We start from the raw sequence: 16,348 nt of genomic DNA, 5'->3' as shown, positions 1-16,348 counted from the left end.
AAATGAATATTTCTGTAAGAAGCGCCACCCTTGAACACTTGGCACGCACTGAATTGGAGATGAACTAATCCAAGCTGTAGGGAATGGTGATTATTAGCCAATAGTCGAATGAGAGCGTATAAACAGCCTGTCAAATTCCCTAGATGGTTTTACAGAGTAAATCTAAACTTCTAACCGGGAAAATCCATGGGAACTCCCATGGATGGGATCTCTTATTTTGTTGACAAGGGTCCAGCAACTCGGACTCAACAGTGCTCGGATCTTTCTGAACACACTCGGTGGCACAAGGTCTGTACTGTAGAAGATCAAAAATAACTGGCAGAAGCAGATGGTGTCATGACGTTGGCAAGCTTTTCAAACGATTTGAACGATCGACTGACTGCTAATTCCCTAAAGATCGCGTAAGAGGCGTAGAAGCTGCTCAGGATTAGCTATCGATTGCATCATTGAAATGTTCATAATAACGCTTCGCACGCCCTTAGTACACGGTAAAATGTTTTGTGAGTGTTAACTCCAAACTGACCTCAAATTCGTTGCAGCCTTGCTTCTCGGGCCTAAAATTGTAATAGCATCACGGTTTATATTTATGAGCAGTCCTTATCCATCGCTAGGCGTAGTAACACTGATGAGTTCACAACCAATAGATGGAGCCCTGAACTCCAGCTCATCGTTAACAAAGGTCGTCAGCGGTTTGATGAGTTCACAACCAATAGATGCAGCCCTATATTCCAGTTAGCCGTCAACAAAGGTCGTCAGCGGCGGATATTCTTGTGGATATTCTTGGCCGTGCCGGGATTTGAATTCCGTACATCTGACGTGTGATGAGGATGTGTTACCACTGATCTACCAGTGCACTGTGGACGAACCTGTATTACACATTCTGAACGGGCTGACCTATTCAAGCCCGAACGATACGACTTGTCGGCTCGACGCACGAACGAATCCAGTACTTCCTCTCTTTGTGCAAGCTCATCAAATTTTCGGCAACAGGACTGGATGAAAACTGATCGAAAAAGGGTCACGTACGTGAACGTGAATCCCATAGATCCCGTGACCAACCCCCATTTCGTTATTCTCTGGATTGTAGGTAGGAGGCCATTCTGCTAAATTTGTCGTTTCGAGATTTAAAAAAGCGGCATGATACGAGCAATATGACTATGATTCTGCTGCCACTTACCTCATTGGAATATGGTTTTTGCGTTAAATCTATCCCTTCACTTTGCAGGCACATTCGGAGCGTTTGCTCCTGCTGTGTCAGAGGACACGCCGTTCTTCCTGTGAATAGGAATGGGCTGTTTTGATGCAAAAAGTGACACCCGTTTGACGCATCTATCGTAAGGCGACGTCCGAGCATGGATTGTGAGTGGTCTTGAAGTGAAGCCGGGTCGCTGATCTGTCTCGATGTCAGCAAGGATCGCTCGTCAATTTTTACACACTTTGGAGCGGTCGAAGATGCTCGTTTTTCTAAATGTGGCTGACGTGTAGAGTCATGACCTTCACGAGCATTTCTCAATATGCCGACAGGTGTTTTCTGTTCAAGGGAGAGCATTGTAAAGAAAGATGGACACATTTGGTGATAAATAAAAATGTCAGAAAATGGTAGATTTCCTGTGAACTTATACGGACCACTCATGCATCTGTTTCGCAAAGTACATTACGTAATACGGCCTCACTTGGAAGATCACCCCGCGTACGCGGTCCGGTTATTTGGTCTCTTTAAATGGTGGCACGTCTTCAACTGGGCCACGTATGGAATTATTAACGTTTCTAAATAATCTGCTTCCTTGTCCTTTATGCGAGAACGTCGTTGGAAAAATTGCCACGGATTGCGTTAGAAACAACACATGATAGTCATCCCCAAAAGCGACTAACACTAAGAATGGGTCGAAACTTTGGAGTCACAGCGACACAGCATTTTAAAACTATAGTGTTCATTTAGTAAAACATTAAAAAAGTATGATAGAATCATTCTTATGTTGAGTAAATTCGTTTTTTTTTCACGTTTTCTAGGTGGTATGAGGAATACTTCCGCGATCCACAGCAAATTAGAAAGTATGTGACCTGAGCATAGTCACGCTTCTAAAGTAGAACATTAAAATGCACTGTCCCATCAAATTAGAGACCACGAATGAGTGCTATTAAGTGTTCCCGTTAGGATGGGAAGACCCTTTTCACGGTGACCAACAAAATTCCTAATGGATCCTAAGTTGTCTACCTAATCACTTGTATATATGAATACATATGTGGAATATAAGGTATACTTAGTGGTATGTCATGATAACATTTATCTGATCACTGAAAAACGATGGTAAATGTGGGCTGCTACTCAGGCTAAATGCCTTATTTGTTCGTAAAAATCCACCTATCTGAAGCAGATACTCTGAGACTAAATTCAGTCTCAATTCGCTTGCTCGTTTCTCACCATTCACTGCTTCAGATTCATTTAGACTGCTACACCGGTCCCACCAAGCTCTATCGCAACGTGAATAATACAACAGAGTAGTTAACGCAGATTCCTCGATGAACCAGTATTGTCATACTGGTCAAATGTTATAACCACGCATTCGAACGCGATTGGTTGTACGGTTGTTACGGGTGCCTAAGGAAAGCACAGTCCTTGGTTGAAACTAGGTGAGTCTAACCACATCACTCTACTTGCACGCCAAAATCGTCAAAGTAACCAATCTGAGATAGCCTGCAAACCGCCTACTTGCCAACCGTTTTCAAAGTGCTTTATTATGGAACGTAGCTAGGCAATACATAGGTGAAATGAACTGTTGCGGTGAAATTCAAGCATTCGAAGGCATTCAGAGGCAAAATAATCCACCCTACGTTTACCAGGGGGTTGCGGAATGAGACGTGCATGAAGTAGGAGAGTCCCTTCAGGAAACATCAGGTGAAATCTCCCATCCATAGTCAAGCATACTGAAATCCTTGCATAGGTGATATTTGACAACTTATGAGTAGCTCAGCAGTATCCCCGACTGAACCGAGCGACCTTCATTTCACGTTTGAAGACAGAAAAACCTTATTTCCCTAACGATCCGAGATGTGTGACTGGATCACTGATCACACGAGTGAGCGCCCAGACTACTTACAAGTAATCACAATTTTGATTAGAAATTATGGCTTAACTGCCGTAAAGTTTATTATCTGTAGTAGACCTCGAGGTTGCTGTATTTCACAGGTCACTGAACCAGCCTCTTCTGCGAAAATAGTCACCTGTCTCTCTAAATAGGGGCACCAGAAATATCCACCGAACATAGTCAGTAGTGGAGCTAAACCTGTCTCCTGAAGATCTTGGTTCACCATAATTAAATAGTGATGGAAATCCGTGAGACTGCAATGAAGCCGTTTCTAAGAGGGAGGCACCTATTCGGGGAAAACTGTGGCGGATCGCTATGTATACAATGACGGTCAGCTGATTGTCCAGGACGTGTTGCTTCGAAGGACGCTGTGCTTGTTTTGAATCAGTGGTATTCCGCTGGTATTCCAGGCTGTTAAACATTTGTGGAAGTCGGCATTGGGCATCTCTGGCCCATTGAGTTCCGAGTGAGACAAATGTAGCAGAGCTTTTTCTGGGTGGCGGCAACCCTTGTCAGTGAACTGTAAGGTCGACACAAGATATGGTCTATCATTTTCCGATTGAGTTATCGTGGACCTTCAAGCAGGGCAAAAGTTGCAGTCCTCAATCGTCCGAGATCATTTTGTTTTCATAAATCTTACGAAGCAAAAGTCTTTGTGCGTTCGTTTTCACATAAAATATGCGACACTGGAAATTTTGTCAAATGGAAGTAAACTGTCAAATGGCAGTAAACTTGCGAAAAGCTTATCAACCCGGAACATGCTACACAGGAGAGTATTGATACTTAGTGGGTGGGCCCATGTGCGACAGATGGAGTGCAAAAAAAGGTTGTAATCGCAACTGCAATACACCAATCGACGTACATATCGCATAACTTATTGAAAACTGGTGTTTCCTCATCGAAAGAACTATTAAATGCATGAAACTCCCCTGTAATGAACCAGAAATATTTGGAAAAAGGAAGGACCTCCACCGCTCTGAGTGACATTTCCGTCTCTCTGGATGCACTGACCTCAGCTACCATTCATCTTGAACATAGACTTACCACATGCTTCGAAGATTGTGAATTGTGTCCCACCAACGAAGTTCCAACAAAACACGACCACTGATGAAAACTCTTCGACAACCACTCACTAGTTTTGACCTACTTTGAGCTTAGCAGCTTGACGTATTCCCCGAGTTTCCATTACTTTGACTAGGCACAAACTGCCCGCAAGTGAAATTAGTCATTCAGTTACAGCTTTAGCTGCAACCTCTGCGCATTCATTTGAGGCTCACTATAACAATGGAACCCAGTCGAGTCACCCACCATTAACATCAGCGGAATATGAATTAGTAGTGCCTTTGTATAGTATTATTTCCCTATCAGCTTGCAGTTTGCAGCCGATGTCTCCAAACTTAAAAGGAACGCATCTTCTAGGGTGGAACATCCATTTTCAGCATTCAGTCGAACCATTTGATACCAGTGTAACGGTGATACTACTGATAAGGAGGCATGCGAGTAGTATGTGTTGATCTTGGAGATTCGCTTTGCGTCTCTTGAAAAGGGCGACCTTTTGCGGAATTTGTGGAGTCGTTTTGTAGCATCTGCTTGGATTTGAGCAACGAATGATTGGAGTCAATGAATATCCGGGAACATTCAAGAAGGCGCGTTCAGCAGAAGATGGAAGTCCAGTTTTTGTAAATAAGATGCAAATGAGAGTTTCGCTTCCCTGTCTAATGGTCTGTAACCGGTCAGTTGGCATTTCCTAAAAAATAACTCCGCAGTGAGGGCCTTCTTCCTTTCAGTAGTAGCAGGCCTCATAGTTACCAGACGATTTGTGTCGGCATCTGGGTTGAATGCACACAACGACAACAACAACATGAAATTTCGAACCAGCTCCCGTTATAGCAGAATTTGTAGCCATTCGAACGTTTAGAATGATGCCAGACAGGTCGGAGAGCTCTTTACCGTGAGTACTATAGTGGTTATACAGTACTAATCTAATAATAAAAATAGTAGTAATACAGCTGAATCTTCCGTATTTGAGGCAGTCTGGATGGATAAAGTTTCGGTAGACATCAATCCCACAGTTAATCTCGAAAGAAACAACTGGTAATACAATATTATGGAATTCTCGTTTCTGTTTTATAACGCTGCATAACACTACCGATTCACTACCAGTTCCTGGACAAACTCCCTGTTCCTGAGTATGGAGTGAGTCGGCTTCACTTGACAGGAGAGCTGGGAATGTACGTAGATTGAGATCTTTTCATGTTTGGTCACCAGCTAGACTAACACGGAAAGTCCGACACGTTTAACGAATGTCACTCACGTTGGGTGTGTTTCCATCACTTTGGCCCCCTGCCACGGTTGAACCTGATAAACGCAATGGAAACCCATCGCAAAGAAAAAAAGGTAAGTGAATGTGCTCCAGTAGTATGCTTGAACCTGCCAAATGATACGATCAAATGTTAATTTCGTACCGTAGCTTATCTTGAAAAGAAGACATATCATGCTTGTTATGAATTACAACGAATTGCTAGAAGTTTAGAAAGCCCTAGAGTATTTCGTGAACGTAGTTTGAAACACCTATAAAACATCTTTGAAACACCTATGTGTCGAACCAACTTGTATACAGACCACACTAAATAAAACAGATAGAGAAAAGGGGAACGATCTTGGAAAACACTGGCATTGGAACGGGATCCACGTTTTACGAGTCGTGTGGCTGACTCTAAAAAACGCGAACAAACCCTATTGATAAGCCTATAAATTACCCGTAGAACAGTTGTTCTTTGGTACACCGGTTATTAAACGTACTTTGCCCGTTCCGGCCAGAGTAACCAGAATTCGGTTGTCCGTGGCCTTGACTCCGATATTGATCCGATGCGTCTCTGTTACAATCCACCAGAGTGCGCGCGGGCGAATTGTCAAACGGACATGCAGTCCTGGCAGGACTGTGGGAGTACACTGTGGGCACTGCGAAGGGTTGTGAGCATTGCCGTAAAACACCAAAACTGGAATTTAAAAAGTGATTAAGATTATTTCTCAGGTTATACATCCAAGAATCCACAAAGTACGGCTATTTATACTGGTGTGTTATTTGGGGAGGGAGAAGAATCTGGAATTGTCTCCTAGATAAGCGACTTCTCATATGACCTGTTTGCCTCGGAGAAGAGCCTCTCAAAAATTTACATCTCTTTTTGGAAACTTACTGTCAACCACCCACGGCACGAGGTCTTACTCGTCAAAGAGAAGGGTGCACGGTGACTTTTTAAATTTTCTCTTATAAAGTAACTTTCAAAGTTTCTGTTCAAAGGGTTTACAAAGATACGTGCTTCTCTAATGTGTTCCATGGCCTTTGGATCGTGTTTTTCAGCCGAACTCTAGGAATAGACTCTTCCCTCATTTCCTTCAATGTCATTTAAAAATCGAGTTCCTGTGGGTGCCGAGAAATTCAGCAATGGCTCTGAGTGGTGAACACTTCCCAGGTGACAGACCAATACGAGGTAATGCGAAATGAATGCTGATGCTGTCAAGTTGAGTGCTGTGGAACCGTGCGCCCTCCTGAGTAGGATTTTCGTGATTCTTCTTGCACGTGGTTGGAAGCCCTACAGGAATTTGTATGCAGCAGAACAAATTGACTAGCTTGCTGTCAGTCTTTAAACAAGAGTACCTGTCGAGGTTCAGGTCTTCGCAGAGATGTTTAACCATTATGGAATTTGGTAGCAAATCGTCCATATAGTACGAATTCACAGTATGTAATCTTTCCTTCTTTTCTGACAACAGCGTCCTTTCTCCAACATGTGTAAGAACCATGCCTAGAGAAGAACGTAACGAAATTTTAGGACATCAGTGTTTTTTTAGCAACCCATGGGAACTATTTGCGGTATTTGGCGACTAACCATTTGGCCGGAAATGATTGCCAATCGTCCAAAGGCACCCATCTGTGAAGATCATGGGAGGGTCGCATTTTAACAACGCCCGAGCGCGTGATCTTTCCAAATGACGTTTGTCAAGGAGGTGGAAGGTAGTTACTCACATTCGGCTTGGTAGCATCTATCTGCGGTATCTATAAGCTTATCGTGTACTCCTTTATTCCAGCCATAGAGTGATCTTGAGAAAACAGGACAATTTTTGTAAAGTGCAACTACTGTCTATGGGCGGGCTACCCACTTCTAGGGTCAGTAAGAGAACAGCCGGTGACGATTTGCCATTCACGGATCGTGGACGCTCTATCTTGTAAACAACACGTGCACATAAATATATGAAGGGATACCCTTCGTGCTAAATAGGAGATGGGCTTGGTACACAGTCGGTTGACTGATCGCTGAAAATGTTTTGCTTTTGACACGGAAATTTCGTCAGGTTATTAGATCTACTGGGTGTTAAAACAGACGGTGAAACGACCTGCAAACTCTCCTTCATCTGAGATTTCTCCCTACAAGTGAAGCCAATCTGTGCTGAAAAGCCGAAAAGCACTGTACCGCTGTTTCATCCTCATTGGGAATCATCGGCAGTGCGCATCTCACGAAACATCCCTGAGTTTCGAAACAGCAATCTGCGGTGACTGATTAGCAGTGTGATTTGACTGATTACAGTGTGATTAACTCGCCCTTGAGCAGGATGTGGCATCAATGATCCTTCAATCAAGGAAATCACATCACGTGGTCGGGAGTGGCGACTGAGTGAGGACTTTTCAGGTTGAAAGTTTAACCAACTTGAAAACTAGTCTTATTTCTAATCTGTTTAAGGTTTCTCAGCGGCATTTAGTTTCATTCATTCAGGAATTCAGGCTACAGTGAACGCTGGGAAGCACCGTACAGCTGTTTCGTCTCATCACAGTATCCCAGAGTGCTTTTCATCTTTTCTGAACACAACGCCTTCACTTTCAGGACGTAATTCCTCTTGACCAGCACAATGATTCAGAGTTGAGTATCAGTTGAAACCTCTTATTGGTAGGTGCCTAAATCAATTGTCCAAATCAATTGGCTGGACTGCATGGTGGCCTTGGAATTCCTGTTCAACAAACTGCAACTGATGATTGCTCTTGAACACTATTCACAGTTTTTCTTGGTCTGTGTTGATTTATAAGTCCTGCGAAACTTCATTCGCAGGAGGTGAGATCAAGTAGACTTTTGTTCGCCTATGGTTACACATTTCAGATCTAAGTTTCCTGTGCCGATCACTCGTCTTCACTGATTAGTGCATACCGCCAGGTGTCTTTTCGGCTAAGTTAAAACCGCTCTCGACACACTCGTCGGTTGTGTGCCTCCTGTTCACACTGGGATGACTGACGAATTCGCCCGCCCCAGTTTTAAGTCGCGTGATTCGTGGTCTGTTTGGCCTACTGTGATCCTTCTACACTAAACATGGAAATACTTGGTCTGCTGGACTGCTAGAGTGTTGGTGTACCTAAAGCACGGTTATTGATGAGAAAGCTTGGAACAGTTCAAATTAGCCCAACCCCAGTTTTACAGCCAGGTTAGGTCGTTCGAAATAGCACCTTGGTAACTCTTATCGATCGGCTGGGACGTTCAAATCTGATGTCTAATTCGTTCACGTGATGTGCAGTTTCAGCAGTTATGGGGTTCCGTCGGTTCTAAAACCTAGAATTTGTTGTTTTGCTAGTTATAATGCTACAACCAACAAGTCGTTATCGTTTGTGTAGCATTCATCCACTGCTTAACAAGAATGGTGTCGAATGGAAGCAATTACGTTTGTTCCAACCCTCTCCGACATCATCTTGTACTTGTTCTCGCTTTTTGCACTAGACCTTCAGGAATACGAAAGTCAACAACGGCTATTCGACGACTCCACGAAAAGATCGCATTTTCTTGTTGTTTTTCCCTAGGTTCTAATGATGATGGGGTCTCATACACTGTAAAAAGACCTACAAGGCTTCTATACAAACTGCTGCGTTATGATTCCATGAATATGATCATAAGTAACAAGTGGCAGATGAGGACGTAAAACTCACTTCGGTTCTATCGGTGGCATATTATTCATCGTCTGTAGACTGTCTTTAACCATTGTAGTTGACACTGGCCAAAACCGGTCCCCAGGATTACGAAAAACTGTGTTGCTGTGTTGGTTCGCTGAACTAAAGTCGAACGTAACGTTTCTACATGTACCTGCCGTGCCTCCGCTAAATTCATTGCTACTGGAACAGCCAGAATCATGCAGTGCCTGTTTCTCGGTCAAACGCGCTCCATCCATCTGTTGGTGTGGTTCCGTGTTCGGCCCGATGAATGTACGTTTCGGAGTGGGTGGAACTGGTAAAGGTGGGGGCGGTGGTGGTGGATTGGAATTTGCTAAGCCCAAGGGAAATTGTTCGGTAAAAAGAAGGCGGAAGGTTAAAGACGTTTTGAACTTAGATTGAAACATGGGCAATTAAACGCACTCAGACAAAGCACACAATATAAGAGTTTTGTACAGTCATTCGTATGTATTTCGTTGCATTCCGGGGTGCGTACTGTACTCAACGTAGGGAGCGAAAAATGCAATTCAAAAACAAAAGGACGACATTTGTCATATACACTGTGCGTCCCCCTCACTCTAGTTACAGAAAAAACTGAGTTCTTTGTTGACCACCGTTCAAATTCAACCATATATTTTCCCAGAAAACTGATTAACGTTTCATTGGTTGATGGGAATCACCAACACATTGTAGCTGTTCTCCCAGAAGAGACAGTCATATGTGGGAAGGAGTTAAGTGTTTTCTCTTTGATGACGATCTACTCCTGGAGGAATTAAACGACGACTCGTGACAAATGAAGGACTTTGTTGGACACTGGTGTGATCAACGTATACACAAAGACTTACGCTGAGATGACTTTACATTTGTCACGTTGAAATGATCTGGCACTTTTTAAAAGAATATGTTTCGGTTCGGTGGAAATGGCCTTAAAGGATGGCGCTGAGTTACTCACAAGCTGTTATTGGTCATGGGTCTTTTCCAGATAAGCCCCGCCAAAAAATTAACCCCCGCCACCCAAAAATGATTAGAAAAAAGAGGATATGAAAATCGTACTCTTAGTTTTTATTGAAGAGGGTGAAATTGGGACATATCATTAATGATTCGCATGAAAAGGTCCGTTTTTCGGTACCTTTGCCTCCAAACGAACTCACACAAGTAGCTGTCCCCTAAAGATCGGTGTGTACCGAACTGGCGTTTACTCTGCATCTTGTAGACGTGCCAAGATGTTTTGGGTGTGAGCTCCAGTCGTTAGACATACAAGGTTTTTGGTATGATTAACCGTTTCATGAGTATATTCCATGTCAATCACCGTTTCACTCCTTTGGTACGATACCCACATATCGGAGTTGACGACTGGGCCGGGAGCGATGCAGGCCTGAGCCGAATTTGATTTTTGCCAAATTTTTGGACCAGCAATAAGTGAATAGAATTACTGTCCTAAGCTGAATCCTGGACCGCTTCAGTCAAGTTCTCTTTCGAAGACCGATTTGTTGCCGACACTGCCGGGCACTACACCTTCACCTGTCAGAAACAGTTGAAAGTGTCATTTGGTGGCCATTGTTGCATAAACGTTGCTGATGGATCACTGCGTGGTTTTGCAAAAAAACGCATTGCCGTCGCGTTGTCATAAACGATAGTTGAAAGCGTCAGAAAGTTCATTTTATGATTTACGTCCGAACGGAGGAAATTAAGGCACAAAATGAGCCTAGACGCGGATAAGGAATTGTTTTCCTCAAAAATAGGTCAAGGTTGTGAACGTACATTAAATTAGAGCTGGCAAAAGGTAGCGGGACTTAACTTTTCGCACATACACTTTTTGCATTAGTGGCGGATCTTATCTGGAAAAGATCCTTGGTCATCAGCGCAGGGGTTTTAGTGTACTTGAGCATCGAGAACAAGACGGAAGTTTTCCTGAAGATACATTCGTAGTCCATGTGCACACACCCGAACCATAGTGGTAAACGTAAGGTGGAATTTTCTGCTCCTAAATTCCGTGCCGTAAAAGTTCATAACACGTATACACTGGTGAATGCCTCTCCATCATAAGCCAGTCAATCTACTTTGAGATCGGTTAGCAAGTAGGCTGTTTACAGGTCAACGAAAACTGACCTGTATGATGACTCAGGTATGGGAGAGCAGAGATAAATCGATAATTTAGTCTGGGCTCGATCACTTTCAGCCACAGGCCCTGTGTTTCTTCGGCGTACTTTTCCATGATGTGATGTTATGTAAAACTATGGATTTGGGCGGTCCTCTGCGTAGATGGGATCCCACTTCCCTATTGGGGAGACAATCCGTGTATAGAATATGCTCCGGGGGTCCGGGAAATAAACGCTTTTCCATTTCGACCAATCGTAGCGAGTGTGTGAAAGCACTTCAGCACAGTATCCCAACTGCCTTTATGGGAATAAATGCATCGATCGGTGAACACAGTTAGAGCTACGTTGTAACTTTGTCTGGCTCTCTATAACAAAACGTGGGGATGAATCCCTCAGGCTGGATCACATTAGCAGACTAGTTTATTGGAACCGTGTTGGTGACGACGTGATCCCATTTCAAGTGAAAACATGCTCAAAGAATCTAATTATGTCCGTGACTATAAGGTCATCAATGCTGTTGAGTTTAGTTCAGTCGATTTGCTGTTGTAGTTCATTCCATGAGTGAAACCCAAAGCACCTACTGTCAACAGTCATAAAGTGCCACCATCACTATTAGTTTCTACCTACCAATTTAACGTGCGATTATTCCTCTTGGTTTGTCAGTTCCCACATTAGTTGGAACTAAAGAATCGTTATGCTCAACTTCACATGCTCAGCACGCATTCATTCACATGGAATGGGCACCGAAATCGAATTAGGACCACTATACTCTCCGGATGGCAGGGGCCACCTATTTTCCTTAGAATAAAGGATCACGAACCGAACTGAAGATCCGTTACAAAGTGCATGAATTTCTGCATATTTCCCTAATTTATCAAATTTAACCAAATTTAAAACCATCTACGTCTCAGTGCACCCTACAGTCTATGTGCAAAGTTCGCAAGCAGTTTAACCCGATAGGATTTGGTCTCTAATTCATCTAATTCATGGCATTCGTCTTTAATTCATCAAACGAATGCTGCATTCACAAAAGCTTCGGACATTTCTCCCAACGTCCTAGCACCTTTTTCAACTCGCCGGCTCTTGGAACTACTATGCAGAGTGTTATTGTGGCAAAATGAGCCCCGCGAAGTGAGGAACAGAATAGCTTAACCCTTTTCCTCTCCAAACAAACGGTATCCGAGGTCAGCTTCACATTCGCTGATGCACCGCGCCGTCCCGATTCGCACGGACAATGTCAACTCGATCGGGGATGGAAAGTACGCGGCGTAATCGCCAGCCCAACAAACAGAACTGCGGCCACTTATGCTTGTTAGCAATAAAAACCACAATATTCCTCATGGTTGTCTAAATATCAGCATTTACTACTGGCGGACAGCTGACGGTGCCACCGATGGGGACGGTGAAGATGATGGTGATGTTGATGACGATGATTCCTCATGGCTAAATATCAGCATTTACTACTGGCGGACAGCTGACGGTGCCACCGATGGGGACGGTGAAGATGATGGTGATGTTGATGAATGACATGATGATGATGACGATGACGATGATGATGACGATGATGAATGTGAAAATGTGAAGTTGATATCTTGTCCTCCAGAAGCACACAGTTATAATAAAAATCTCGAAAGTTGAAGAGTATTTTGGCTGTTAAAACCCTCGGTGCCCGTTCTCAAAATTAACACGACGGAACAGAGAAGAACGGAATGAAACAAAGACGCAAATTTCAGCAAAAAGAAAGAAAAAGAGAAGAATTACTCTCAGAATGATAATGAGGAGACGTGCGAGACCACCTATAAAACATCCTGGTTAAAGCTAAAGTAGTAAAGTTCTAGAAGTCGCCACTTCTCAGCGCGAAGCAATTCCGGTTGGTACATTCAGATGGTTTCTCCAGAGAGGTTTATCAGAGAGTAATCTGAATGATGAAGCGTCCCAGTTTATGCTATTACAATGAGTTGTTTCACATTTAGTAGAATGGCATAATTGTGATACAGTTGCACTTACCATTCAGCCACCTGCTGCCGAGCATCTGACCAGCAGTCACAAGCGTTCCCCTCGTTTCTGCATCCGTGATTCCCATACGGATCAGTTCGTCGCGATTTAGGCGACCCAAACCGTGTAGATCGGTCACTCCGTGATCCCTCAGACAAGGCCAGACGGTCTGTAAAACACAAATGGACCGAAAGGTCTGTCAGCATATGATCATGTATATGCGAATAACCATTTCCCCATTTCCAATTACTTCCAATTACTTGGTCAAGGTCATTCCCTTGTTTCAGTGTTTGTGTTTTAAACCTGTAAGAACATTCTGAAATTTCCAATAATGATACAATCATACCAAAGTGGCTTAGTCGAGACATGCTGGCAGCGCCAGCATGATGTGATTTCTATCCGTAACCGTCTACGATCTAGCTGGCCATCTCATCCATGGTGGCTGCCTTAGAAGGTAGTCAACTACTACTTACACCGGTGAAGTAGATTCACGCTGCTAGGTTTCAAATGTACACGGATCATCGTCCTTTTTTCAATTATTTTTGGTGAATGGTAGGCAAATGTGCCATTTACCAAGAAATTCATCTTACCAACTCATTTGGTATACACTGATAACGCCGCCATCGTTAGAAAGTCGGGATCCACCTTTCAAAAAACCGGCAGCAACCACTGTCACCATCATCAGAGATAGTAACATTACTCTTGACACAGATGGTTCACTTCTGTACAACCACAGTCTTTTCTAACTATATTTAAAGCCTCAGAGTGAACAGAAGAGAAAAGATTGAGCGTGGGACAGGCCTGCTAGTGACTTTGTAGCGACCCTTTCGCCACATACATGATTGTACAGGTCATCGCCACTCGCTGGACCATGAGAACTATATTTTTTTTGCACTCAAATCAGACCACACACNATTGCCGAGGTGTGAAAAAATTCTTCAAATCCTCTAGTGATCCTCATTCAGAGACTGCACGTTTTGGAGCATGATTTTGCACGTGGAGGGTGCAAGGCCCATGCCAAAGGATGGGATGATCGTGGTCAGATTATTCAGCTGAGCTTGTGATTTCAGCTTCATAGCTGTGGACGATCTTGACTGCGTGCTCCACAAGGTTCTCACCGGTGACAACTTGAATACCGGGTCTTTGAAGACCTTTCAGCGTTCGGATCGGTTTTTCCATGAATGGCGAAATTGAACAAGAATGGAGGTGACTGACAACCTTGTCGGACACAACGTTTTGTGGGGAAGCTTTTGGAGAGCTCACCATACATTGGTGTGAATATAGGATTATGTTCACAAAATTCTGAGGCGTACCCTGTTTAGCAAGGTTTTCAGAGGCACTGATCGATCGACGTAATTGAACGCGCCCTACAAATCAAGGGTTACCAAGGTTGTAGGTCGTCTGTACATGTGGCATTGCTCAAAAGCCTAAAGGGGTTTGAAGGTGTGGTGGAGAGAATGAAATCCCGCTTGATGATCACAGGTCAATGTTTTGCGCGCCGCCAAAAGCCTTGTTACAATCGGAGTTCAACTAACCCCGCTGTAGTCATTACATTCACTCCGAGGACCTCTTTTGAAAATGAGTACACTATCGACTCAACACATTTGCCTGGAATATCTCTTCCTCCCAGATGGATGCAAATAGGCTAGTCAGGCACTGGTTGTGAAATTGTTCAGCGGAAGGTTGCCAGTACCAGGAGCAGTAGCAAACAATCGTGGCGTTTTATCGAGACCAGAGAACTCCCGTGGAAGAAACGTCTCACACATACTGTGCTAACCCGACTGGCGTCTCCCACTGACAGGTTCCTATGTAGATACAGCTCAAACCGTTTCATCTCCAGTGTTACTTGATGTGGCAACTGGGTTTTCGAGAGCGATTGTTCATTTTTGTAAATTACCACCAGAAAAAAAAACTGAAAATTGTGAACAGTTTGTAAATTCAGACACTAAGTGACTTTACATGCCAAACGTGAGGCTAACTTAATGATTGGATGTAAGGATCGTCTCTTAGACGCACAAAGTGTGATAAAATAGGTATCAGGGTGATGTAGGGAACCAGCGGGAACCTCTCCACTCCCAAAACACAGCGATGACTCATACCCAGGCGTGAAAAAACGGTCTGCACTTTTGGTGGCTGGTAGAGAGGTTCCGTTCAAACCACACCCATCAAGCGGTAACATCAAAGGCGAAAACTAGCCCAGTTACCGAGGTTGCGTGAACCCCCAATAGCATCGGATTGTTGCTGAACTTGACTACAAGATAAGCCCACCACCAGCGTGGGCTTACGGATAGATATGGATTGCCCATCTTGGTGACTAATCGACCAAACTGTGTCTTGTTGTGATGGTGCACAAAATTTCCCCACCCACATCCAATCGCAGGCACTGTCTGACGGGGATAATTTAAATTCGATTTAAGTAGACACGAAATGCAATCATCAAAACATTTTCCGCATTCAATTGTGCAATGCTGCTTAGAACTTAAGAAAAAGTAATCAAAATGTATATTGCACAAATCCCTGGATGAATTTTTCTGGCGTTCGGAATTCCTTGTGCCAGAGTGTGGCACGAGAGTTGTGAACCACAGGCTTCTGTTAGACCTTGCCCTCACAGTGACCGTCGTGGTTAACCTTCAGCTCAGTTTTTATTAACCTATGACGAGTGTCGTGATCCCTTAGGGAACTTATGAATACAGAACCTCCTTATTGATATGTACATAAGTGGGGGTCGCCTGAAGTTTCGTGTGTCCCAGTCTACTCTGATCTATTCTAGACGCCAGTCCACTTTCCACAAAGGAGTACCTCTCTTCTGACTTTGTGTACTTGGACTTACCCTTTCAAGGTTTCTCAAATTCGCTTCTACTTTACCTACCTACTTTAAGGAGTACCTCTCTTCTGACTTTGTGTACTTGGACTTACCCTTTCAAGGTTTCTCAAATTCGCTTCTACTTTACCTACCCTTTGAGGAATCCGGACAATACGATTGTTTGGTGCATCATGGACTGGACTCACCACTGGCAAATGTAAACTAACGACTCATTGGGCAGTTTTGCGGCTCAGTCAGCTTAGTCAACTAACCAAAATATGTTGGCCTGTCAAACAAATCCTCACATGAACTGAACAGAAGTCGAAATCAGCGAATATACACTCATTTGCAAGCTAATTTGGTTTTTTCGAGAGACTCACCTGGAACCCACCTGAATCTCTCG

At 43.7% G+C, this 16,348-nt stretch overlaps 1 protein-coding gene across 1 annotated transcript in view; it reads right to left on the bottom strand.

Annotated features, from left to right (window-relative positions):
• Positions 1-9,075: 9,075 nt before the first annotated feature.
• The window catches only part of T265_13650 (hypothetical protein), a gene marked incomplete at both ends in the record, with an annotated part of 13,086 nt that continues 5,813 nt past the window's right edge, over positions 9,076-16,348 (bottom strand). Inside the window, 3 exons of the mRNA XM_009169871.1 lie at positions 9,076-9,171; positions 9,203-9,382; positions 13,155-13,311. Coding sequence (XP_009168135.1) covers positions 9,077-9,171; positions 9,203-9,382; positions 13,155-13,311 — 432 coding nt within the window. The remainder of the gene's footprint in view (positions 9,172-9,202; positions 9,383-13,154; positions 13,312-16,348) is intronic.

Source organism: Opisthorchis viverrini (assembly GCF_000715545.1).
Source record: "Opisthorchis viverrini unplaced genomic scaffold opera_v5_89, whole genome shotgun sequence".
Taxonomy (NCBI): Eukaryota; Metazoa; Platyhelminthes; class Trematoda; order Opisthorchiida; family Opisthorchiidae; genus Opisthorchis; species Opisthorchis viverrini.
The sequence above is the reverse complement of the archived record's forward strand: the minus strand, read 5'-3'. Positions and strand labels throughout refer to the sequence as shown.